Source organism: Heterodontus francisci, chromosome 20 (genome assembly GCF_036365525.1).
Source record: "Heterodontus francisci isolate sHetFra1 chromosome 20, sHetFra1.hap1, whole genome shotgun sequence".
Lineage (NCBI taxonomy): Eukaryota > Metazoa > Chordata > Chondrichthyes > Heterodontiformes > Heterodontidae > Heterodontus > Heterodontus francisci.
Genome location: NC_090390.1, coordinates 89,901,236 through 89,927,740, shown reverse-complemented (window position 1 = coordinate 89,927,740; position 26,505 = coordinate 89,901,236). Strand labels below are relative to the sequence as shown.

At 49.2% G+C, this 26,505-nt stretch overlaps 1 protein-coding gene across 7 annotated transcripts in view; it reads right to left on the bottom strand.

The window, feature by feature from the left end:
* The window catches only part of col17a1b (collagen, type XVII, alpha 1b), a 257,562-nt gene that overhangs the window by 68,408 nt on the left and 162,649 nt on the right, over window positions 1–26,505 (bottom strand). For all 7 annotated transcript variants that reach the window (XM_068053211.1, XM_068053209.1, XM_068053212.1 and 4 more), the window contains 15 exons: window positions 23,366–23,428; window positions 22,979–23,056; window positions 22,304–22,348; window positions 21,178–21,213; window positions 20,117–20,170; window positions 18,248–18,283; window positions 18,036–18,071; window positions 17,092–17,154; window positions 14,882–14,917; window positions 14,552–14,605; window positions 13,139–13,177; window positions 12,581–12,652; window positions 3,639–3,689; window positions 3,303–3,362; window positions 1,980–2,066 (listed from right to left, as the gene is read on the bottom strand). In XM_068053211.1, coding sequence (XP_067909312.1) covers window positions 1,980–2,066; window positions 3,303–3,362; window positions 3,639–3,689; window positions 12,581–12,652; window positions 13,139–13,177; window positions 14,552–14,605; window positions 14,882–14,917; window positions 17,092–17,154; window positions 18,036–18,071; window positions 18,248–18,283; window positions 20,117–20,170; window positions 21,178–21,213; window positions 22,304–22,348; window positions 22,979–23,056; window positions 23,366–23,428 — 810 coding nt within the window. The remainder of the gene's footprint in view (window positions 1–1,979; window positions 2,067–3,302; window positions 3,363–3,638; window positions 3,690–12,580; window positions 12,653–13,138; window positions 13,178–14,551; window positions 14,606–14,881; window positions 14,918–17,091; window positions 17,155–18,035; window positions 18,072–18,247; window positions 18,284–20,116; window positions 20,171–21,177; window positions 21,214–22,303; window positions 22,349–22,978; window positions 23,057–23,365; window positions 23,429–26,505) is intronic.

Genomic DNA, 26,505 nt, shown 5'->3' with positions numbered 1-26,505 from the left:
ATAGTTACTATAAATCCATCGACACACACTCGTGTTAAATAGTTACTATAAATCATCAACACACACTCGTGTTAAATAGTTACTATAAATCCATCGACACACACTCGTGTTAAATAGTTACTATAAATCATCAACACACACTCGTGTTAAATAGTTACTATAAATCCATCGACACACACTCGTGTTAAATAGTTACTATAAATCATCAACACACACTCGTGTTAAATAGTTACTATAAATCCATCGACACACTCGTGTTAAATAGTTACCATAAATCCATCGACACACTCGTGTTAAATAGTTACTATAAATCCATCGACACACACTCGTGTTAAATAGTTACTATAAATCCGTCGAGGCACGCTCGTGTTAAATAGTTACTATAAATCCATCGACACACTCGTGTTAAATAGTTACCATAAATCCATCGACACACTCGTGTTAAATAGTTACTATAAATCCGTCGAGGCACGCTCGTGTTAAATAGTTACCATAAATCCATCGACACACTCGTGTTAAATAGTTACTATAAATCCTTCGACACACACTCGTGTTAAATAGTTACTATAAATCCATCGACTCACTCGTGTTAAATAGTTACCATAAATCCATCGACACACTCGTGTTAAATAGTTACTATAAATCCTTCGACACACACTCGTGTTAAATAGTTACTATAAATCCATTGACACACACACGTGTTAAATAGTTACTATAAATCCATCGACACACACTCGTGTTAAATAGTTACTATAAATCCGTCGAGGCACGCTCGTGTTAAATAGTTACTATAAATCCTTCGACACACACTCGTGTTAAATAGTTACTATAAATCCATCGACACACACACGTGTTAAATAGTTACTATAAATCCATCGACACACACTCGTGTTAAATAGTTACTATAAATCCGTCGAGGCACGCTCGTGTTAAATAGTTACTATAAATCCATCGACACACACTCGTGTTAAATAGTTACTATAAATCCATCGACACACACTCGTGTTAAATAGTTACTATAAATCCATCGACACACACTCGTGTTAAATAGTTACTATAAATCCATCGACACACACTCGTGTTAAATAGTTACTATAAATCCATCGACACACACTCGTGTTAAATAGTTACTATAAATCATCAACACTCACTCGTGTTAAATAGTTACTATAAATCCGTCGAGGCACGCTCGTGTTAAATAGTTACTATAAATCCATCGACACACACTCGTGTTAAATAGTTACTATAAATCCATCGACACACACTCGTGTTAAATAGTTACCATAAATCCATCGACACACTCGTGTTAAATAGTTACTATAAATCATCAACACACACTCGTGTTAAATAGTTACTATAAATCCATCGACACACACTCGTGTTAAATAGTTACTATAAATCCGTCGAGGCACGCTCGTGTTAAATAGTTACTATAAATCCTTCGACACACACTCGTGTTAAATAGTTACTATAAATCCATCGACACACACACGTGTTAAATAGTTACTATAAATCCATCGACACACACTCGTGTTAAATAGTTACTATAAATCCATCGACACACACTCGTGTTAAATAGTTACCATAAATCCATCGACACACTCGTGTTAAATAGTTACTATAAATCATCAACACACACTCGTGTTAAATAGTTACTATAAATCCATCGACACACACTCGTGTTAAATAGTTACTATAAATCCGTCGAGGCACGCTCGTGTTAAATAGTTACTATAAATCCTTCGACACACACTCGTGTTAAATAGTTACTATAAATCCATCGACACACACACGTGTTAAATAGTTACTATAAATCCATCGACACACACTCGTGTTAAATAGTTACTATAAATCCTTCGACACACACTCGTGTTAAATAGTTACTATAAATCCATCGACACACACTCGTGTTAATTTGCTGTGAAAAAGTGATTATTTTCCTGGGATAGTTCCTGCAAGCTCTAATATTGAATGGATACCTCTGTAGTCTGGGGAACCATCGCCTCCTGCTGCTCCTCGCGGTCCAGGAGGTCCTGGGGGTCCAGCGGGTCCTTGTCTACCTTCACCTGAAGTATAGAGTGAGAGGAGAGTGAGGCGTTTTCACTCTGTGGGCTTAAGAAGTGGCATCACTTAGAAAGGATTAATTATGTCGAATCATCAGATGGATGGGAGTTACCATGACACTGTGTTCTGTGCAGCAAGCCCATGTAACTCTCAGTGCTCAGCCATCGGAGAAAGCTTCTAACACATTTGATCCTGAGCTGAGCTCTGCTAATGAGGCCCTAGGACCTGCTGGGCAGTTTCTGAAGGAGCCGTTACTATCTGGCCCACATTGAGCAGGGTCTCTGCAACTGAACTGGCTGGATGACTGACATCTCCTGGCAAACATGATAATCAGATACCTGAAACAATCAGATACCTGAACCGATCTGATCGACAGTTCGCCAGGCAGAGACTACCAGACAGCTGGTTACTGGAGGATGTGGAGGAACTGGCTGTTCGCTGGAGGGGAGCTACCTCTCAATTTAGATAATCCTATTAGGTAGGACCAAGCTAGTAATCCAAGCTAGTCAAACTTGTTGTCAGGGAGCATTGCACTCTTGGAGGGGCAGTGCTGAGGGAGTGCTGCACTAATGGAGGGTCAGTACTGAGGGAGCACTGCACTGTTGGAGGGACAGTGCTGAGGGAGCGCCGCACTGTCGGAGGGGCAGTACTGAGGGAGTGCTGCACTGTCGGTGGTGCCAGCTAGCGAATGAGACCTTAAACCAAGGCGAGCTTAGATATAGCTCTTGGGTCTAAAGGGATCAAAGGGTATGGGGAGAAAGCGGGAACAAGTTACTGAGTTGGATGATCAGCCATGATCATAATGAATGGTGGAGCAGGCTCGAAGGGCCAAATGGCCTACTCCTGCTCCTATTTTCTATGTTTCTATGAGCCTATGATCTTTGGCACTCATGCAGAAGGAGAGAGTTCTCCCAGTGTCCTGGCCAACATTCCTCCCATGACCAACATCATCAACAGGACATTCTTTGCCCATTTATCACATTGCAGTTTGTGGGACCTTGTTCTGCGCAAATTGGCTGCACATCTTTCTTTTGTACTCTTTGATGGTTGGTTGCATCGATTGCCTGGTTAAACACCGGCAGCATCAACTCTTGGGGAGCCCGAAGGCTTGACTCCTGATAATCCGTGCAGGAGTTCCCTGAGGTTTGAGATGGTGCTGAATGTCCCTGTGGGGATACAGTGCATCTCCATATTGGTTTGTGTTGGAGTCTCTGAACATGATGATGTCGAACACTCACCTGGAATACCGGCTACACCAGGAAGTCCGGGCGGACCCCGAGGCCCTTCGACTGAGGCACCTGCGAAACACAAGGTGGAAATGTCACAAGAGGCACGATTGAGAGACCAGCTCAGAGCTCAATCACTATCCTCACCTCTCCACAACCTTTTGACCTGTACCCCTTCCCTCCCCTCTGCATCCCGCCCCTCCCTTTCCCACCCACTCCCTACTGCTCCAATACCATCATCCTTCCCCACCCCTCTGCACCTTTTGTGAAGGCTCTGGATTCCCCAGCGAGGAGATGAACCTAGCTATTCACTGCTCCTTACTACTCAGTGAAAAATAATCTACTCACCTTTAGGACCTGCAGGTCCTTGTGGCCCTGGGGATCCAACAATACTCTCACCTGTGAGACAGGACACAGAACAACAAGGGTTTAGATTGGTTACGTGTTAAAATGGAAATATGACAGAGAGAGACAGAGAGACAAAGTGAGAGATAGAGAGAGGGAGATTGACAGAGACAATAACAGAGACGACAGACAGACAGAGAGAGAGACAGAGAGACAGAGACAGAGAGACAGAGAGACAGAGACAGAGAGACAGAGACAGAGAGACAAAGTGAGAGATAGAGAGAGAGAGAGTCAGAGAGAGAGAGAGAGAGAGACAGAGACAGAAACAAAGAAACAGACAGACAGAGAGAGAGAGAGAGAGTCAGAGAGAGAGACAGAGACAGAGAGAGAGAGAGAGAGAGAGAAAACAAGGAACATAAGAAATAGGAGCAGGAGTAGACCATTCGGCCCATCGAACTTGCTCCTCCATTCAATACGATCATGGCTGATCTTGGGCTTCAATTCCACTTTCCTGCCCACTCCCCATATCCCTGGATTCCCTGTGAGACCAAAAATCTATCTATCCCTTAAATGTATTCAATGATGGAGCATCCACAACCCTCTGGGGCAGAGAATTCCAAAGATTCACAACCCTTTGAGTGAAGTAATTTCTCCTCATCTCAGTCCTGAATGATTGACCCCTTATCCTGAGACTGTGTCTCTGTGTTCTAGATTCCCTGACCAGTGGGAACAATCTCTCAGCTTCTACCCTATCGAACCCTTTCACAATCTCGTATGTCTCAATTAGATCGCTTCTCATTCTTCTAAACTCCAGAGGATATAGGCCCAACTTACTCGGCCTCTCATCATAGGACAACCCCCTCATCCCAGGGACCAATTTAGTAAATCTTCACTGCACTGCCTCCAGTGCAAGTATATGCTTTCGTAAATGTGGAGAGTTAAACTGCACACAGTATTCCAGGTGCGGTCTCACCAGAACCCTGTACAATTTTAATGAGAGAGAGAGAGAGAGAGAGGAGGGACAGAGAGAGAGAGAGAGAGAGAGAGAGAGGAGGGACAGAGAGAGAGAGAGAGAGAGAGAGAGAGAGAGAGAGAGAGAGAGAGAGAGAGAGAGAGAGGAGGGACAGAGAGAGAGAGAGAGAGAGAGAGAGAGAGAGAGAGAGAGAGAGAGAGAGAACAATCAAGAGAAATTGTGGATATTACACGTGGAATATTATCTTTTGAATTTTTGATGGATCAGAACCAAATTGCTCTCAGCTCGAAATAGGTCAGTGCTTCCTTAAACAAAACACTAAGTGTTTGTACCATAATAGTGTCTGTTGCAATTCTTACCCGAGAGAGAGAGAATGGGAGAAGGGAACGAGAGGCCATGGAGTGATGAAACAAGAAGAAAAGAGAGAGAGAAAAAAGAGACAATGAGAGTGAAAGAGATCGAGACAGACACAGAGAGAAAGAGATACAAACTGGAAATGTTGCTAACTCATCAAACACTCCCAGGACAGGTACAGCACGGGGTTAGATACAGAGTAAAGCTCCCTCTACACTGTCCCATCAAACACTCCCAGGACAGGTACAGCACTGGAATTGGCTGATATTTTTAAAATAACTTTATTAAAACCAGATAAATAAACAAAAAAAAAACTCAAATTAAAATGCCATTCTCGGCGTCAACAATGCACTCCAGTCCCTGCGGTGCCCACCGGTCGCGGAAGGCCTCAAGCGTACCAGCGGACACCGCATGCTCCTTTTCCAGGGACACCCGGGTGCGAACGTAACCGCGGAAGAGGGGCAGGCAATCGGGGAGGACGGACCCCCCGACGGCCCGCAACCTGGACCTGTGAATTGCCACCTTGGCCAGGCCCAGGAGCAGACAGACGAGGAGATCCTCCTCCCGGCCCAAGCCCCTCCGCACCGGGTGCCCAAAGATCAGGAGCGTGGGACTGAAGTGCAGCCAGAATTTGAGGAGCAGCCCCTTCAGATACTCAAATAGGGGCTGCAACCTCGCACACTCCGTATAAATGTGGAACACGGGCTCGTCCAGGCCGCAGAAAGTACAGGTGGCCTGGGAGTCCGTGAACCTACTTAAAAGCCTATTGCACGGGACTGCTCTGTGCAGCACCCTCCACCCCACCCACCAAGTGTGTATATAAAGGGGGCCTGAGGAATAAAGGCCCCCTCGACATAAAAAATATATAAATGGGGCCTGAGGAATAAAGGCCCCCTCGACATAAAAAATATATAAAGGGGGCCTGAGGAATAAAGGCCCCCTCCACATTAAAAAAAACTGGAATTGTCTGCTCTCTGATTTGGGAGCCTGAGTGCATCAACGAGGTGCAGCTGACTGTGGCTGTGTGCAGAGGTTGGAGGCTGCAGGCTGTGTGACTGCTGCAAGAGGGAGATTCAAACTGAAACAAAAAGTTTTTTCCAAATTTCAACAAAGGAAGGAAGGCAGAGAACTGGAAGAACTTTTGGGAGTTTGTTTTATCCTGAAGTCTTTTTCATTGATTGTTGAGGGTGGGGAAAGAAGAGACCTGAAGACCTTGGGTGGGGCTGCATTGTTCAATAGGGAGCTCCTGTGTTTAACATCTTTGGATAGGGAGCTCCCTCCCCACCCCAACTACTAAGCCTGGGACAGCTGGAGCTGCCCAGGTGAAGAGACTTCTCTTCTCTTTTCTCTTATCTGAACATCGAAGGAGGCGTGTGCCTTGGCAGCTTACAGCTGACCCAGGTGAAGACATCACCCCACCCTCCCAACTGGAAGACCAGCTACAAGACTTCTTTAAAATACCAACAAAGACTGATTCCTCCTGGCCTTCCTCTCCCTCAGCCTCTTCCCCTGTGCTACATCCTTTAAGTGTTGCTTTTTTGATTTATTGTATTTGCTCTTTTTTTTTCTCTCAGCAAAGTGCCTGTAACTCTTCTACCCCATGACTTCTCAATCCTCTCCAGTGGCGGGGCCCTCCTATGCTGCAGCAGCTGCGACAGCTGCTCCTGTGGCCCCGTCACCATTTAAAATCTTAACATCAAAGCATGGGGTGAAGAGTTACACTCATCCTAATATGACTATTGAGGCTTGTGTTAAGGCAATGGCCGTGGTTGTCGGCCCCTCGGCCATTGTTGCAGCCTCAAAGATGTATGGGAAGGCTGTGTTCTGCCTGAAGACCGAGCGGGCTGTGTCCCTCGCCCTAAGTAAGGGGCTCACAGCGGGTGGGATTTTCCTGCCAGTGGACCCTCTGGGGGCCACTGCGCATCGGGTAATCTTGTCGGACGTCCCACCCTTCATTCCTGATGAGCTCCTCCTCCCCCACCTACACCATCTGGGGGAGATGAGGTCAGGGATCACCCCAGTCCCGTTCGGTCTTCGGGAGCACAGCCTCCGACATGTGTACTCCTTCCGCCGCCAGCTATTCATGCAGCTGGCGCGGGAGGAGGTCTTGGAGGGTCACTTCGGTATAGAGTTTCAGGGGACGGCCTACCGCGTCTTCTGGACCTAGGATGGGGCGCGGTGCCACGTCTGCAAGGGGGTGGGGCATGTTCGTAGGAACTGCCCCAACCTCCCGGCCGCCAGCAAGACCTCGGCGGCCCAGAGTGGTTCCACAGCACCTCCTCCCACTCCCCCCGCACATCCAATAGACACCGCTCAGTCGGTTCCGGAGGCTGTGGGAAAAAGAGGAGAAGGCACCCCTCCACAGAAATAACACAGGGCCCTGAGGTGCAGGGCCCATCTGTTGGAGGGGAGCTGCCGCCTGTTTTGGGTCCTCAGGTTCCCCCTACCGCCACCACCAAGGCTACAAAGTCCGGGCAGGAGATCCCTATTCCTCAGGATGGAGGGGAGGGGAAGGCCCCGGTACATGAGGCCCCTCCTGAAGGAGTAAGTGGGACCCTGCTTGTGGTGGGGGAGCCTGGGGGAGCCACCCATTCTGCCACTGCTACTGGGTCGGGTGCCCTGAATGAAGGGGAGGGCGACGCCCCAGAGGGTCAGCCCTCCCAGCCGGAGTCCACCACCAACCAGGAGACACCCGACCGGGTGAGAACTGAGAATGCTGCCCCATCTGCTGGACCTGTGGGTGCTGGCGGAGCGGGAGATGGCCTCCTCTCTCCGCCTCCGGTCTCGGCTCCGGCTGGATTTCCGGAGTCGGGATCTTATGTCTCCCCTGGACCACTCGTTGGCCTGGGGACGGAGGTGGAGGGGGGTCCTGGGCTGCTGGCGCCCACAGGCTCCAGTTTTACAATAGAACCCAGAGAGGACTCCTCCGCCATCGATCCTGGGGGTAGGATCGTGACGGAGGCGGGACCAGCTGGCGCGGCTGGGACGACCGCCTCACAGTGTGTGGTGGATGTGTCGGCCGCTGGCGGTGACGACCCGGAGGAGGATGGGGATTCGCTGTGGGGCACGGAGGATGATCTTGATTCCATCGCCAGTGAGGTGGTGGAGTCCCTCGTGCCTCCCACCGAATCTCCTCTCATCCCCACGGCGGAACTCCGGGATTTCCTCGCGGCTTGCAGGGGTTGCTGCGATAAAGTTCAGCTGGCCCTCAACCGTTGGTCGAATCTGGCGCTGATCATACAGTCCGTCCGTGCCGCCCTGAAGAAAGCGGGCAAGCGCACGGGTGTGAAACTGGTTGAGAGGCGCCGGTTTAATGTGTTCCTCAATGGGTTGCTGGGGGAGTGGAAGGCCAGGTGCACTTCCACTCCCTCCTCACAGTGAGCTGTTGGTGACGGGTTTTAAGTACCTTTGACATGAAGATAACCATAGCCAGCCTCAACATCAACGGCAGCAGAGGGGCTCACCGCAGATTTCACAATCTCTCAGTCCTTAGGGAAGGGAGATACGCGGTGAGCTTTCTGCAGGAAACCCACACCGTTCCAGGAGACGAAGCCACCTGGCTCCTGGAGTGGCAGGGTGGGGTCTACATGAGTCACCTCACCCCTATTTCGAGTGGGGTGGCTATCTTGTTGGCCCCGACTTTTCAGCCGGAGATCTTGGGGGTCAAGGAGCTTGTGCCGGGCCGCTTGCTCCACATCGCCGTTCGCCTGGGGAGCGTGCCGCTCCACTTTGTGAACGTGTACGCGCCCAGGCCCGACGCGTTGCAAGCGCGGTTCTTTGAAGAAGTGTCCGCTCTCTTGAGCTCCATCGATAGCGGCGAGTGCATCATCCTCGGGGGGGATTTTAACTGCACCCTCGAGATGGGGGATCGTTCCGGTCCCCAGCACGGCCAAGCGTCGGTGGAGAAGTTGAGGGGACTGATCAGCTCCCTTAACTTGGTGGACGTCTGGCGGAATCTCCATCCCGACTCCAGCGCCTTCATGTGGAGGTCTGGAGGAGGAGGGTCCCGAATCAACCGCCTCTAATTTTCGCAGGCGTACGTCTCCCGCGTCTCGGCGGCCTCCATGCGGCTGGTACCGTGCTCGGACCACCGCCTGGTGTGGGCGGAGTTTACTCTGCTCCGCACGCGGGCGGGGTCCGCGTACTGGCACTTTAACAACCGGCTGCTGGAGGACGAGCGATTTCGGGACTCGTTCTGTCGATTCTGGGCCGACTGGAGAAGGAAGCAGGGGTGCTTCCCCTCCTTGAGGCTATGGTGGGATGTGGGCAAGACTCACATCCGCGTCTTCTGTCAGGAGTACGCGAAGGGGTCGACCAAGAGGCGGGAGGCCGAGATCGGGCGCCTTGAGAGGGAGGTGCTCAACTTGGAGTCCCGCCTCGGTCATGCCGTCGCGGACCCGGCCCTGTGGCAGGCGTACAAAGAGAAGAAGGGCACGCTGAGGGACCTGCAGCTCATAGGGTCCTGAGGCGCGTACGTGAGGTCGCGGATCCAGATCCTGGAAGATTTGGACCGCGCCTCACCCTTCTTCTCGCTGGAAAAATGGCGGGGGGTCCGTAAGCAGCTCGTCGAGCTGCTGGCCGACGACGGATCCTCCATCACGGATCTGGAGGGAATGGGCCTCCTGGTCCGTACTTATTACAGTGCGTTGTTCTCTCCGGATCCGTCCAGCGAGGATGCGCGCAGAGTTTTGTGGGAGGACCTGTAGCAGGTCAACCTGGAGGGCGCCGAAGGATTGGAGGCTCCGCTCACGTTGGCGGAGCTGACTGGCGCCCTCCACCAGCTCTCGAGGGGCAAATCCCCAGGACTGGATGGGTTGACCGTGGAGTTCCTCAGGGCGTTCTGGGACGTCCTGGGGGACGATTACGCGCGGGTCCTGGGGGAAAGCCTGGCGACCGGGGAGATACCCCTCTCGTGGCGCAGGGCGGTCATCGTTCTGCTGCCGAAGAGGGGCGATCTCCGCCTGCTTAAAAACTGGCGTCCGGTCTCCCTCCTCAGCACGGATTATAAGATCTTTGCCGGGGCTATGTCTACCCGCCTGGGCTCCGTGTTGGACCACATGATCCACCCTGACCAGTCCTACACGGTCCCGGGCCGGTCCATCCAGGACAACATCCACCTGGTCCGGGACCTGATCCATCTTTCCCAGAGGACTGGTCAGTCGGTCGCCTTTCTCTCCCTCGATCAGGAGAAGGCGTTCGACAGGGTGGATCACGAATACCTTTTCGGGACTCTGCCCGCTTTCGGACTCGGGCCGCATTTCGTAGCCCGGGTCCGACTTTTATATGCCGCCGCAGACTGTCTAGTAAAAGTTAACGGGTCCTTGACGGCGCCCATTCGCTTTGGGAGAGGAGTGCGTCAGGGATGCCCCATGTCCGGCCAATTGTATACCATCTGCATGGAGCTCTTCCTGTGCCTGCTTTGCAAGAGGTTGATGGGATTGGCTCTGCGCGAGCCGGCCATGCGGGTCGGCCTCTCGGCTTACGCCGACGACGTGCTCCTCGCGGTCACAGATCCCGTTGACTTGCGGAGGATGCGCGACTGCCAGCAGACCTTTTCTGCCGCGTCCTCCGCGAGGATCAATTGGGAGAAATGTTCCGGACTCCTGGTGGGTCAGTGGCAGGTGGACTCCCTGCCGGAGGAGATGACACCTTTTGCGTGGAGCACCACGCACCTCCTCTATCTGGGAGTCCACCTTAGCCCCGCTGAGGAAGCCTGGCCGGCAAACTGGCAGGAGTTGGAGGCGAAAGTCACCGCTCGGCTGGGACATTGGACAGGACTGCTCCGAGTGCTTTCCTACAGAGGCCGGGCGCTGGTCATAAACCAACTGGTGGCCTCCATGCTGTGGTACCGGTTGGTCACTTTGGCCCCGCCCCCTGTATTTGCCACCAAGATCCAGAAGAAACTCGTCGATTTCTTCTGGGGCAAGAGGAAACACTGGGTCTCTGCCGCAGTCCTGAGTCTCCCGATCGAGGAGGGCGGTCAGTCGCTGGTGTGCGTCCGCACCCAGGCTGCGACTCTCCGCCTTCGGACCCTGCAGAGATACCTGTACGTCGAGCGTCCTCCCAGATGGTGTGCGCTGGCGACGTATTTTTTCCGCCAGTGTCACTGCCTTCAAGACGACACGCAGCTCCCGGTGGAGTCCGTTAGCCGCGCCTCTCTGAGGGAGTTGCCTGTCTTTTACCGGGATCTATTCCGAGTCTGGAACATGGTCGCGTCCAGTCAGGGCGCTCCCCCGCCGGCGGAGGAGAGTGCCTCGGCTGACCGGGCGGCCGACGCCAGGGATGGTCCGGCGGGCGAAGGAGTAGCTGAAAGCCCCGGGACGCCACTCACTGCGGGTGGTGAGGGGGCCCGGGAGTGCGGAGCGATCCCGGCCGGGCTGACCCCCGCTCGGCCGGAACTGCTCATCGGACCCAGGCCCCGAAACCCTCCTCGGGAGCCGGTCCCGCACAACCCGAGCCGCCTCTCGGAAATGCCCTCCGTGCCATTCCAATCGGCGCGGAGGGGTTTCCTGTACGGGCTGCTCCTGCACACTCTCCACTTCCTCGCCCTCGTCAGCTGGCCGGACATGCCCTGGCGGTCCGCGTTGCCATCTGGCGGCGAGGGGAAACCCCGATGGAGGTCTCTCTACGCGGGAGTCTTCCCCTTTTACATCGGGGACCTGGGATGGAGGGTGCTGCACAGAGCAGTCCCGTGCAATAGGCTTTTAAGTAGGTTCACGGATTCCCAGGCCGCCTGTACTTTCTGCGGCCTGGACGAGTCCGTGTTCCACGTTTATACGGAGTGTGCGAGGTTGCAGCCCCTCTTTGAGTATCTGAAGGGGCTGCTCCTCAAATTCTGGCTGCACTTCAGTCCCACGCTCCTGATCTTTGGGCACCCGGAGCGGAGGGGCTTGGGCCGGGAGGAGGATCTCCTCGTCTGTCTGCTCCTGGGCCTGGCCAAGGTGGCAATTCACAGGTCCAGGTTGCGGGCCGTCGGGGGGTCCGTCCTCCCCAATTGCCTGCCCCTCTTCCGCGGTTACGTTCGCGCCTGGGTGTCCCTGGAGAAGGAGCATGCGGTGTCCGCCGGTACGCTTGAGGCCTTCCGCGACCGGTGGGCACCGCAGGGACTGGAGTGCATCGTTGACGCCGAGAATGGCATTTTAATTTGAGTTTTTTGTTGATTTATCTGGTTTTAATAAAGTTATTTTAAAACTGTAAATATGTATATAAAGGGGGCCTGAGGAATAAAGGCCCCCTCGATGTGAAAAATATAAAAGGCGCCTGGGGTATGAAGGCCACCTTAAAAAAAAACAGGGCAAAAAAGAAAAAAAAACGGGGTTAGATACAGAGTAACGCTCCCTCCACACTGTCCCCATGAAAAGAAAAAAAAACGGGGGTTAGCTACAGACTAAAGTTCCTGCTACATGGTCCCAGCACATAGACTGAATGTTAAGCTTAGATGAACATTGCTCAGTTTGGACTAATTCAAAACTGTGAGGCCTGAACTCTGCATCTCAGATGCTCAGGTTAAACGTGACCGGAGCCTCAGTTAACTCCCCCAGCTCTCTGACATCAGGTAGCACAGGAGGAGGGGTATGTGTGAGACCTTCACTGTCAGCCATTCATATTGTGTACCTACCTGATCGTCCTGGGGATCCGGGTGGTCCGGGAGGTCCTGGCGGTCCCTGTACAACCGCAGTTCTGTCTGATTCTGAGAGAGAGTAAAATTGAACAGATTTAACCTCAGTCTGACATCCAGAAACACTTCAAACCACAGACACTATGCCCCAGATGCTTTGCTTTTGAGGAAAAGGCAAATATTAGTTACATATTAGGTCACAAATCAGCCATTATCACATTGCATGGCAGAACATCCACGAAGGGTTGAATGGCCTCCTCCTGTTCCTGTGTGACAGGCTCGATGGGCTGAATGGCCTCCTGCTGTTCCTGTGTAACAGGCTCGATGGGCTGAATGGCCTCCTGCTGTTCCTGTGTAACAGGCTCCGAGGGGCTGAATGGCCTCCTGCTGTTCCTGTGTAACAGGCTCCGAGGGGCTGAATGGCCTCCTCCTGTTCCTGTGTAACAGGCTCGAGGGGCTGAATGGCCTCCTCCTGTTCCTGTGTAACAGGCTCGAAGGGCTGAATGGCCTCCTCCTGTTCCAGCTCCAAGTGACTGACTCACTCACTAATCCACTCACCTCTGAGGTTAATGACCTTTCCAGGAGTACCAGGTTCACCTGTAATGAAAATTTAATTAGAGTGTTAGAGATTAAAAATGGAATGTGTCAGCTTGGCTCACTGTGTCTCACTCTCACCTGGGAGTCAAATGATTGTGGGTTCAAGTCGCAGTCCAGAGACTTCAGTCCGTAATCTAGGCTGGCACTCCAAATGCAGTACTGAGGGAGTGCTGTACTGTCAGAGGGTCAGTACTGAGGGAGTGCTGCACTGTCGGAGGGTCAGTACTGAGGGAGTGCTGCACTGTCGGAGGGTCAGTACTGAGGGAGTGCTGCACTGTCGGAGGGTCAGTACTGAGGGAGTGCTGCACTGTCGGAGGGTCAGTACTGAGGGAGTGCTGCACTGTCAGAGGGTCAGTACTGAGGGAGTGCTGCACTGTCAGAGGGTCAGTACTGAGGGAGTGCTGCACTGTCAGAGGGTCAGTACTGAGGGAGTGCTGCACTGTCAGAGGGTCAGTACTGAGGGAGTGCTGCACTGTCAGAGGGTCAGTACTGAGGGAGCGCTGCACTACCGCAGGGTCAGTACTGAGGGAGCGCTGCACTACCGCAGGGTCAGTACTGAGGGAGCTCTGCACTGCCGGAGGGTCAGTACTGAGGGAGCTCTGCACTGCCGGAGGGTCAGTACTGAGGGAGTGCTGCACTGTCGGAGGGTCAGTACTGAGGGAGCGCTGCACTACCGCAGGGTCAGTACTGAGGGAGCTCTGCACTGCCGGAGGTTCAGTACTGACGGAGTGCTGCACTATCGGACGGTCAGTACGGAGCGAGTGCCACATTACTGGAGGGGCAGTACTGAGGGAGCACCACTGTCAGAGGGTGAGTACTGAGGAATGCTGCACAGTCTGGGGTGTCAACTTTCAAATGAGACAATAAACTAAAGCCCTGTCTGCCCTCTCAGGTAGCTGTAAAACATCCTACAGACACTATCAGAAGAACAACAGGGGAGGTCTTACCTGTGTTCTGGGCAATATCTATCTCTCAACAATGAACAGAGTAACTTTTCGCTATCTCATTACTATTTGTGGGATCTTGCTGTGCACACATTGGCTGTTGGATTTGTCCAGAAAACAGTGACTGCTTTTCAAAGGTATTTCATTTGCTGTAAAGTGCTTTGGGACATCCTGAGGTTGTGTTAGATGCTATAGAAATGCAAGTCCTTTATTACTTCAATACTTTACAAAGGTTCCCCTGAATGAAGACCCCTGCCTTTAGCAGCGGAAAACTACACAGTGGAATACAGGGTCAAAAGTTTCAGTCACTTGAAACTGATGTCTTTGAGACAAGCCACAGCTGATCAGACAGTACATTGTAAATATCCTGCAGTGGTCCCAGAATCCCAGGGAATGTCAGATTCCCCTCAATCCAGTCCCGATTACTCACCACGGGTGCCTGGATCTCCGGGCAATCCTGGTAAACCCCGGGGTCCTTGTTCACCTGATGGCAAACAGCAGGAAATAAGTGCACTGAGCATCATCGATTAATGCATCATTTACCCCCTACCCCATCCCATCACATGCTCCTATTGCCATCTCCCTCTCCGCCATTCACTCCTTCACCACAGGTTCACCCCCTCCTCCATTCCTCCAGTCACTCCATTCCCTCATTCCATCACTCCATTCCTTCATTCCATCACTCCATTCACCATTCAACCCAATTCACCACCCCGCCCTCTCCCCCACATTCATCCTCATGTGAGGGGTCAGAATTTACCTCGAAGACCATGATGACCGTCTGCACCTGAAGCACCTGTAAAAGGAGCAGAAGAGAATTAATGAGTTTCTCAAAGGACAGAACAACCTCCTCAAAACCCCCCAATAAATTTGAAAACTCCCAGTGAACCGCAGCTGAGCCAAATAATCCCCAGCTGCCCCCAAACCACCTGCAAAAACACCAACTCCCAAAAACAGCCTCCAAAAAACCCCACAAAAACACCCTGTACCCGACACACACTGAATATATACTCAACCTACTGTATCCCCAAAACAAACCCAGTAAATACTCTACCTCCTGTATCCCCAAAACAAACCCTGTAAATACTCTACCTCCTGTATCCCCAACACACACCCTGTAAATACTCTACCTCCTGTATCCCCAACACACACCCTGTAAATACTCTACCTCCTGTATCCCCAACACACACCCTGTAAATACTCTACCTCCTGTATCCCCAAAACAAACCCTGTAAATACTCTACCTCCTGTATCCCCAACACACACCCTGTAAATACTCTACCTCCTGTATCCCCACCACAAACCCAGTAAATACTCTACCCCCTGTATCCCCAACACACACCCAGTAAATACTCTACCTCCTGTATCCCCAAAACAAACCCTGTAAATACTCCACCTCCTGTATCCCCAACACACACCCTGTAAATACTCTACCTCCTGTATCCCCAAAACAAACCCAGTAAATACTCTACCTCCTGTATCCCCAACACACACCCTGTAAATACTCTACCTCCTGTATCCCCAAAACAAACCCAGTAAATACTCTACCTCCTGTATCCCCAACACACACCCAGTAAATACTCTACCTCCTGTATCCCACACCCCCAGTAAATACTCCACCACCTGTATCTCCAAAACACCCAGTAAATACTCTACCCACTGTGTCCCCAACACACACCCAGTAAATACTCTACCTCCTGTATCCCACACGGCCAGTAAATACTCTACCCCCTGTATCCCCAACACACACCTAGTAAATACTCTACCCCCTGTATCCCCAACACACACCCAGTAAATACTCTACCTCCTGTATCCCACACCCCCAGTAAATACTCTACCCCCTGTATCCCACACCCCCAGTAAATACTATACCTCCTGTATCCCACACCCCCAGTAAATACTATACCCCCTGTATCCCACACCCCCAGTAAATACTATACCCCCTGTATCCCACACCCCCAGTAAATACTCTACACCCGATACCCCACACCCCCAGTAAATACTCCACCTCCTGTATCCCCAACACACACTCAGTAAACACTCGACCTCCTGATTCTCCAACACAGACTCAGTAACTACTCTACCCCCTGTATCCCACACGGCCAGTAAATACTCTACACCCTATATCCCACACCTCCAGTAAATACTCTACCTCCTGTATCCCCAACACACACTCAGTAAATACTCTACCTCCTGTATCCCACACGCCCAGTAAATACTCTACACCCTATATCCCACACCTCCAGTAAATACTCTACCTCCTGTATCCCCAACACACACCCAGTAAATACTCTACCCCCTGTATCCCACACCCCCAGTCACACAGAGACACAGGGAGGGGTCACTGTCCCCAGTTACACAGAGACACAGGGAGGGGTCACTGCTCCCTGTTACACAGAGACACGGAGAGGGGTCACTGCTCCCTGTTACACAGAGACACGGAGAGGGGTCACTGTCCCCTGTTACACAGAGACACGGGGAGGGGTCACTGCCCCCAGTCACACAGAGACACGGGGAGGGGTCACTGCCCCCAGTCACACAGAGACACGGGGAGGGGTCACTGCTCCCTGTTACACAGAGACACGGGGAGGGGATGTGTGGGGGATCCTTCAGAGGCATCAATGAGAAACCCGCAATGCCGCCACAGTCCGTCAGAGACCCAGGAATTTCTAACCTCACTTTCTGCACAGTACAGGTTAAGATTTTACGATGTCGTTTCATGAGCTTTCTTCCTGCTCTTAGAGAAATGGCAATGACTTTGTAGTTTTTCATCCATTCAGAAATCCAGCTGAGGGGTCAAGGCTCCAGTCAGTACAGCAGCCCAGTTGAAAAGAGGAGGAAGGAGATGAGGTAAATTAAGAGGTGGTGATGGAAGGGGCACCAAGCTTGGAGTAGACTGGAGGAGGATAACAGAGGGAGATCGAGGGAAGGAAGGAGTGAGGGTGTAGAGGATGTGACACGATTACTCACCAGCTGATCCCTTCTGTCCTGGCTCTCCTGTGGATCCGGGAAGGCCACGTGCACCTGGTTCACCTGCAATGATCCCAAGAAAGGCAATTAGTGCAGTTAAGGTCATTGAGGAGCCTCTGTCTTTGTTCCTGCTCTGCTCTTGTGATCGAGGAGCTCTGCTCTGCTGGTAGGGTCACCTCGGGCTGGGTCCAGGCTGCAGAGACTGTGGGTGTCATCCATCACTTCACTTGCAGCATAGACAGTTAGTGTTCACAGGACAGCCATCAACACAACTGTCCCACATCATCCTGGAATCTCCAGGGATTAAAGGTTCTTCTCCCAGACACTGCTGTGAGCAAACTGCAGAGGAAAAGAAATCTCTGCGGCATGGAGCATTCAAAGAAAAATGATGCTTTTTTTTCCATTTTCTTTGAATTCTTTCCGTTATTAGTTATATGTTGTCAGATGGTTTGATCATCAGGAATCATCCACTTGGGTAACAGAGTCTGTTCACTTTCCAATTGGTTGGGAAGGCAACACACCAGGTGGATGGATGTGCCGTGCGACCAATGGCGGAACCAATACTTGAAGGCGGGAGGTCTTGTGATGAAACATCCTAGAATACGTCCAACCAGGGTTGCCCACCCTGTTCACAGCTTATTCCGTACCCAATAACCACACCATCAGTAGGGGTTGCTGCTGAGTCATATTTCCTTTATCCTTTCTAGCTGTGGGACTCTGAGGTCTGTGGAAGCATCTCTGCTTCTGTCCTGTTCTTTTAACAGCTCAGAGCATTGCCTGGGATCATCAGATCTAAAGCTCAGTATCACATTGAGCCATTCACTGAGACATCACAGAACTTTAATTACTGTTTAGCAACACTTGTGGGCAAAGTGACATCACTGAGTTCATTACTTCCTGTGTCTTGTACTGAAAGTTCCTGTGTAAAAAGATGAGCTACTTACCCTGTAATCCTCGAGAACCTCGCTCTCCTGTGTCACCTGAAATGACAAAATAAGGAAATATAGACCCCAAAAGTAAAGTAACACTAAGAATACGGAGCTGAGATTGACATTTGACATCAATTCGCACTGCAGGTTAACAATGGAAAAGAACAATTAACCACTATTTCTGTTTCCTAATAACTTAATAAATAACATTAGATCAAACTCAGTACCTTTAGCTCCAGGAAAGCCACTCAATCCTCTATCACCTGGAGGAAAAAGGACGTTCAAAATGTCAGAATGGCCTGAAACACTTCACTAGAACAAGTGTCACTATGCAATGAAACATAATAACATGGGCACCACAGAAACAGGGGGTCAATAAAAGCTGCACTGATGCCATCAACAAACTAGCAAAGGAGCAATAAACCACTCCCCATGTGACTGGATAGATGCTGTTACAATACAGCAACTGAAGAAGGCATGATAGTCATGTGATGCATTGACTTGTGCGGTCATAGCAATTTACAGCACAGAAGGAGGCCAGTCTTTGAAAGAACTATCCAATTAGTCCCATTCCCCCATTCTTTTCCCATAGTTCTGCAGATCTCCCTCTTTGAAATATTTATCCAATTCCCTTTTGAAAGTTACTACTGAATCTGCTTCCACCTTCCAGGAATTCCAAATTCCAACAACTCTGCATATCAAAACCCTTCATGACTTTGAACAGCGCTATCAAATCTCTCCTTAATCTTTCCTGCTCAAAGGAGAACAATCCCAACTTCTCCAGTCTCTCCACATAACTGTACCATTCTAGTAAATTGCCTTCCTAAAGTGTGATGCCCAGAATTGAACACAATACTCCATCTGGGGCCTAAGTAGTGAATTATAAAGGTTTAGCTTCACTTTAGGTTGATGTAATTGCAATGTATTATTGGATAGGAATTATGTCGGGCTATGTTGAGCTGAATTCTATTGGCCTGCTTTGAGTTTTGTTCTGCTGGACTATATTAGCTTGAGTTATGCTTGGCTTAACATTGAGATGTATTGTTGGGCTAGTTGAGTTGAGCTGTGTTGAGTTTTACTGTGCTGTGTTCAATTATATTGGACAGTGTTCAGTTACACTAGGTTACTTTGAAAAAAGACTTGCATTTATATAGCGCCTTTCACAACCACAGGACATCCCAAAGCACTTTACAGCCAATGAAGTACTTTTGAACACTGTTGTAATGAAGGAAATGCAGCAGTTGATTTGCAAGATTCCACAAACAGCAATGTGATAATGACCAGATAATCTGTTTTCGTGATGTTGGTTGAAGGCTAAATATTGGTCAGGACACGGGGGAGAACTTCCCTGCTCGTCTTCAAAATGGTGCCATGGGAATTTTTACGTCCATCTGAGAAAGCAGACTGGGGCTTGGCTTAACATCTCATCCTAAAGGCAGCACCTTTGACAGTTGTAATGTCTGCAGTTAAATAGTTAGAATTTCCTGCGTTCCTCTGGGTGTTGTTGGCTTTCAGGGAGGTCAGTAATGTTGAGTTGAAATGAGTTGTTACATTGGCTATGTTCAGTTGAATTATGATTTGAGTTTAATTATGGCGATCTGGGGAAAACTGAATGATATGGGTTTGGGATGAGCTGAATTATATTGAGGTCTGTTGAGCTGATTTAAGCTATGTTAAGTTTAATGTATTGAGTTATTTGGGTTGAGTTCATGTGAAGTAATTTGGGACACATTGAGTTGAATTTTGTTGGTCTGTTTGATTTTGAGTTGAGTTTAGTTGGACATGGTACAAACTCAGTTAATAAAATCAACAGGCTATTTCTTAGCCCATTTGGCTTTGTCAAAGCTGTGGGAACAGTTAGTTCAAATATCCTCTCAGATGATGAATTAAATGTGGTGAATGATATGTTGTGCATTGACAATCAAATATAAGGTTGTAATTATGTTAGAAACATTCAGCTGTTAGTCATTGACTGAAATAAAAGTTATTTCCAATAGGCAATATTTTACTTTTTGAAAGCTGACCACCCATCTTTGTTAGTAAAAAATGATTCTCATTGAACTGACCAATCCGGTTAGACATTTCTGGGAGCATACCTTTAGGACCTGGAGAACCAGTATCACCTTTGAACCCTGAAGATCCAGGAGGACCTACAGAAAGACAACAAACCTGGATTAGTACTCAGAAATTACAACTAGTTTCTCCTCACATTCTTCTCCTGTCACGTTCTCTCTTCTCAAGCTTTTCAGTTGTTCGGAAACACCAGCTCCGAGGCTTGGTGCTCAGACGGCACCAGGTGAGAGGTGAGAGGCTGCAGCCAAGTCTCAATAGTGGAGCTACTGGCTTCTCATCCTGAGTTTATGGATCATGGCTGCTCTGCTGATAGACAGGCACCTCCTCCACCAACAACTACTCTAGGTGGGTGGTCAGTTTTTGGCCATAAGGGATGGCCCATGCGAGAGGGATCTAGAAATGTTGAATAAAAACAGGAAATTCTGGAAATTCTCAGCAGGTCAGGCAGGTCCTGAAACATTAATTGTTTCTCTCTCCACAGATGCTGCCTGACCTGCTGAGCATTTCCAGCCTTTTCTGCTTTTATTTCCGGTTTCCAGCATCTGCAGTATTTTGCTTATCTAAAAAATGTTGCAGGCTGTTCTCATTTAACTGAACTTTCTCATGTAAGAACGAAGGAACTTGCATTTATAATGAATCGTTCACATCTTCAGGATGAGCCAAAGTGCATCACAGCCATTGTCTTACTGTTGAGATGCAGTGACTGTTGTGTCGGCTGGAGGAAGGTTCCACAAACAGTAATGGGATAAATAACCAATTAATCTGTTTGTGTTGGAGTTAACTGGAAGAATGAATTGGGAGAACTCCCCTGTTCCTCTTCAAATGGTGCCATGGTGTATATACATGAACCATTAGAGAAGGGAAAGCTAGAATTGGCAGAGCATTTGTCCAATTACATATTACACATAAAGAATTTCATTAGATGTTGAAGTACAGACCAGTTTTAATCTGTTCTACAAAGCATTGTCATTGTGGGGCACTGCACTGTATGACAAACACTGTTATACTGGGTGGTTCCTATTGAGTGAGGGTAGGGCCAGTGCTGTTACAAAAGAAATCTTAGCAAAGAATTAAAAAGAATTACCTTGAGGACCGGGAGGACCATGTACGCCAATTACACCTGTCAGTAACAGAGAAAGTGAGTTTAATAATGGTAACTCGCACTGCATCTGAGACAGACATCATGAAGAAGATGCTGATTTGTGTGAATTAATTTTGAAACAGCTCAACATGACGGAAGCATGCAATCTGATTGGCTAATCCAGATTGGAGTATACTATATTGAGTAAAGGATGTTTCTGTCTGAATGACAATTAAATTATGCAGTTACATAGAACGCACAGCATCAAAACAGACCACTCGGCCAGTGTTTATGCATCTCACGAGCTTCCACCCATCCTACTTCATCTCATCTTATCAACATATCCTTCTATCCCTTTCTCCTTCACGTGTTTATCCAGCTTCCCCTTATATGCATCGATACTATTTCACCTCAACCACTCCCTGTGAGAGCAAGTTCCACATTATCACCACTCTCTGGGTGGGGAAACTTCTCATGAATTCCTTATTGGATTTATTAGTGACTATCTTATATTTCTAGCCCCTAATTGTGGTCTCCCCCACATGTGGAAACATCTACTCTATGTCTATCCTATCAAACCCTTTCATAATTTTAAAGACCTCTATTAAATCACCCCTCATTCTTCTCTTTTTGAAGCATGTTCAATCTTTCCTGACAAATATAACCTCTCAGTTCTAGCATCAACCTTGTAAACATTTTTTGCACTTTCTCCAGTGTCTCTATATCTTGTTTACAATATGGAGACCAGAACTGTTCACAGTATTCCAAGTGTCATGCCCACTGATAAATACTGAGGCAAAGTAATTATTTTATATTGCTGCCATTTCACTGTCATTACCTGCGAGTTTATTGTCTGCAGCGCTCAGTGGTCCTAACCCTGTCCTGATTGTTAGTTTTTTATTTATGTGTCTGTAGAATACTTCCTTATTTCTTTTTATATTCCTTGATAATGTAATTATGTCATTCTTCTTCATTATCCTAATTGTTTTGTGACTTCTAATCTTTTCACGCTCCCTCTATTGTCTGTGTACAGAGTGAACTAGACTTCCCGACACTAATGACGGGTTCAGGTTGTGTTGGAGATGCATCACCAGAACTGAGTGATCACTTAAACCTTCCTCACTCATACCTTTCATTCCCTGTAGACCTGGGAGTCCAGGTAGACCTGGTTCACCTGCAAACAGGAACAATAAACAACATTTAAACACTAAGCGGAGATATCAATACAAAATCACATGACATCTAGGCCCCCTGCCCTGTGATCCCACCTACTGGGAAACGGTCAAAACCAACAGATTCGCATTGGAACAGAACGAATGGGAATTCCGCTGAACTGGATTAAAGTGAGGCAGGAAATGTACATTCATTTCTACAGGCTTTCCTCACTTTTCGCGTATAATATTCCCAACAATATTGTAATTCTCCCAAAACCGGCAAGTTGTTGCAGATTTTCTGGCATCGTGGGGCTGGCGAGCGGACAAAATGCAGCCCGACTGTGAATCACAGAGTCCCCCATGACCCCTGACAGGATCAATGGCGGTGATCCCAGGCACACACTCCGAGAACCATTCTCTATAGAGCTCTGGCACACACCAGTAGGAGGCAGTGCAGGCGGATCCTGGCCAGGAACTCAGTCTTATTCTCCTTCCTCTGAACTGTAGAGACCTGAAACAGTGCAGTGAAACCTGACACCTTCCTGTGTGACTCAGTACCACACTGGGCTGTGACCTTAGCCACGGACCCATCAAGGTAGTTAAGAGTAGAGGCAGGTTATTGTCCACCTTCAACCAAAGAATTCTCTTACCTCTGTCGCCCTTAGTGCCTTTCGCTGTTGACCCAAAATCACCTGGAGGTCCTCTTGACCCTTTCTCTCCAGGTTCACCTGATATTAAACAAAAAAAAGAGCAATGATCATTGGACCTGTACCTCCATTGGTCAATAACCCCCACCCTCTGTCCCTCCATTGGGCAATGACTCCCCCTTGTCCCTCATTGGTCAATAACCCCCACCCTCTGTCCCTCCATTGGTCAATAACTCCCCCTTGACCCTCATTGGTCAATAACCCCCACCCTCTGTCCCTCATTGGTCAATAACTCCCCTCTTGTCCATCCATTGGCCAATAACTCCCCCTGTCCCCCCATTGGTCAATAACTCCCCTTGGGCCCCTCATTGGTCAATAACTGGGCCTTACCTGCGCTCCCCTTCTGTCCTCTCTGACCATCTTGTCCAGGAATTCCAGGATGACCAGATGGACCTGTGAAGAAATATTAAAATAAATTAGTGACAGGAATCTCTCAGTCAATTTATAATTCACCCACAGACCAGCAATTAAAGCTCCTCATTACTGCTTGTCATCCAATAGGAGCTGGGGTCAGTGAGGTTCACTGACCAATAGGAGCTGGGGCCAGTGAGGCTCACTGACCAATTGGAGGTGAGAATACAGCAATATAAGCCAGCACAGGAACCCAGGCTGTTCCTCTCTGAGACACGTTTGTGTTTTACGATATTACCATTTCTCAGCGTCACCTTGATTTCTCAATCAACAAACGGTGTTTGAACATAGAAAATAGAACATAGAACAGTACAGCACAGTACATGCCCTTCGGCCCACGATGTTGTGCCGAACCTTTAACCTACTCTAAGATCTAAGTAACTACCTACCCTTCATTCTACTATCATCCATGTACCTATCCAAGAGTCGCTTAAATGCCCCAAATGTATCTGCTTCTACTACCACCGCTGGCAGCGCATTCCACGCACCCACCACTCTCTGTGTAAAGAACCTACCTCTGACATCTCCCCGAAACCTTCCTCCAATCACCCTAAAGTTATGCCCCCTGGTGATAGCCCTTTCCACCCTGGGAAAAAGTCTCTGACTATCCACTCTACCTATGCCTCTCATCATCTTGTACCCCTCTATCAAGTCACCTCTCATCCTTCTTCGCTCCAATGAGCAAAGCCCTAGCTCCCTCAATCTTTCTTCGTAGGACATGCCCTCCAGTCCAGGCAGCATCCTGGTAAATCTCCTCTGCACCCTCTCTAAAGCTTCCACATCCTTCCTATAATGAGGCGACCAGAACTGAACACAATATTCCAAGTGTGGTCGAACCAGGGCCTTATAGAGCTGCAGCATAACCTCGCGGCTCTTAAACTCAATCCCCCTGTTAATGAAAGCCAACACACCATACGCCTTCTTAACAACCCTATCAACTTGGGTGGCAACTTTGAGCGATCTATGGACACGGACCCCAAGATCCCTCTGTTCCTCCACACTACCAAGAATCCTGTCTTTAAGCCTGTATTCTGCATTCAAATTCGACCTTCCAAAATGAATCACTTCACCCTTTTCCAGGTTGAACTCCATCTGCCACTTCTCAGCCCAGCTCTGCATCCTGCCAATGTCCCGTTGCAACCTACAACAGCCTTCCACACTATCCACAACTCCAGCAACCTTCGTGTCATCGGCAAACTTGCTAACCCAGCTTTCCACTTCCTCATCCAAGTCATTTATAAAAATCACAAAGAGCAGAAGTCCCAGAACAGATCCTTGTGGAACACCACTGGTCACCGAGCTCCATGCTGAATACTTTCCATCTACTACCACCCTCTGACTTCTATGGGCCAGCCAATTTTGTATCCAGACAGCCAACTTTCCCTGTATCCCATGCCTCCTTACTTTCTGAATGAGCCTACCATGGGGAACCTTATCAAATGCCTTGCTAAAATCCATATACACCACATCCACTGCTCTTCCTTCATCAATGAGTTTTGTCACATCTTCAAAGAATTCAATAAGGCTTGTGAGGCATGACCTGCCCCTCACAAAGCCATGCTGACTGTCTCGAATCAAATCATGCTTTTCCAAGTAATCATCAATCCTGTCTCTCAGAATCCTCTCCAATAATTTGCCCACTACCGACGTAAGACTGACTGGTCTATAATTCCCAGGGTTATCCCTATTCCCTTTCTTGAACAAGGGAACAACATTTGCCACCCTCCAATCATCTGGTACTACTCCAGTGGACAGTGAGGACGCAAAGATCATCGCCAAAGGCGCGGCAATCTCTTCCCTCGCTTCCTGTAATATCCTTGGGTATATCCCGTCTGGCCCCGGGGACTTATCTGTCCTCATATCATTCAAAATTTCCAGCACATCCTCCCTCTTAACCTCAACCTGTTCGAGCATATCAGCCTGTTCCACGCTGTCCTCACAAACGACCAGGTTCCTCTCACTAGTGAATACTGAAGCAAAGTATTCATTTAGGACCTCCCCTACCTCCTCCGACTCCAGGCACAAGTTCCCTCCACTATCCCTGATCGGCCCTACCCTCACTCTGGCCATCCTCTTGTTCCTCACATAAGTGTAGAACGCCTTGGGATTTTCCTTAATCCTACCCACCAAGACTTTTTCATGTCCCCTTCTAGCTCTCCTAAGTCCATTCTTCAGTTCTTTCCTGGCTACCTTGTAACCCTCTAGAGCCCTGTCTGATCCTTGCTTCCTCAACCTTAAGTAAGCTTCCTTCTTCCTCTTGACTAGCTGTTCCACATCTCTTGTCATCCAAGGTTCCTTCACCCTACCATCCCTTCCCTGCCTCATCGGGACAAACCTATCCAGCAGTCGCAGCAAGTGCTCCCTAAACAACCTCCACATTTCTGTCGTGCATTTCCCTGAGAACATCTGTTCCCAATTTATGCTCCCCAGTTCCTGCCTAATAGCATTGTAATTCCCCCTCCCCCAATTAAATATTTTCCCACCCCGTCTGCTCCTGTCCCTCTCCATGACTATAGTAAAGGTCAGGGAGTTGTGATCACTATCACCGAAATGCTCTCCCAACGAGAGATCTGCCACCTGGCCTGGTTCGTTGCCAAGCACCAAGTCCAACATAGTCTCCCCTCTAGTCGGCCTATCTACATATTGAGTCAGAAAACCTTCCTGGACACACCTGACAAAAACTGCTCCATCCAAACTATTTGCACTAAGGAGGTTCCAATCAATAGTAGGGAAGTTGAAGTCACCCATGACAACAACCCTGTTACTTCTGCACCTTTCCAAAATCTGCCTCCCAATCTGTTCCTCCGTGTCTCTGTTGCTATTGGGGGGTCTATAGAAAACTCCCAACAAAGTGACTGCTCCTTTCCTGTTTCTGACTTCCACCCATAATGACTCAGTAGACAAACCCTCCTCGACGACCTCCCTTTCTGCAGCTGTGATACTATCCCTGATTAACAATGCCACTTCCCCACCTCTTTTACCTCCCTCCCTATTCCTTTTGAAACATCTAAACCCTGGAACATCCAACATCCATTCCTGCCCCTGTGATATCCACGTCT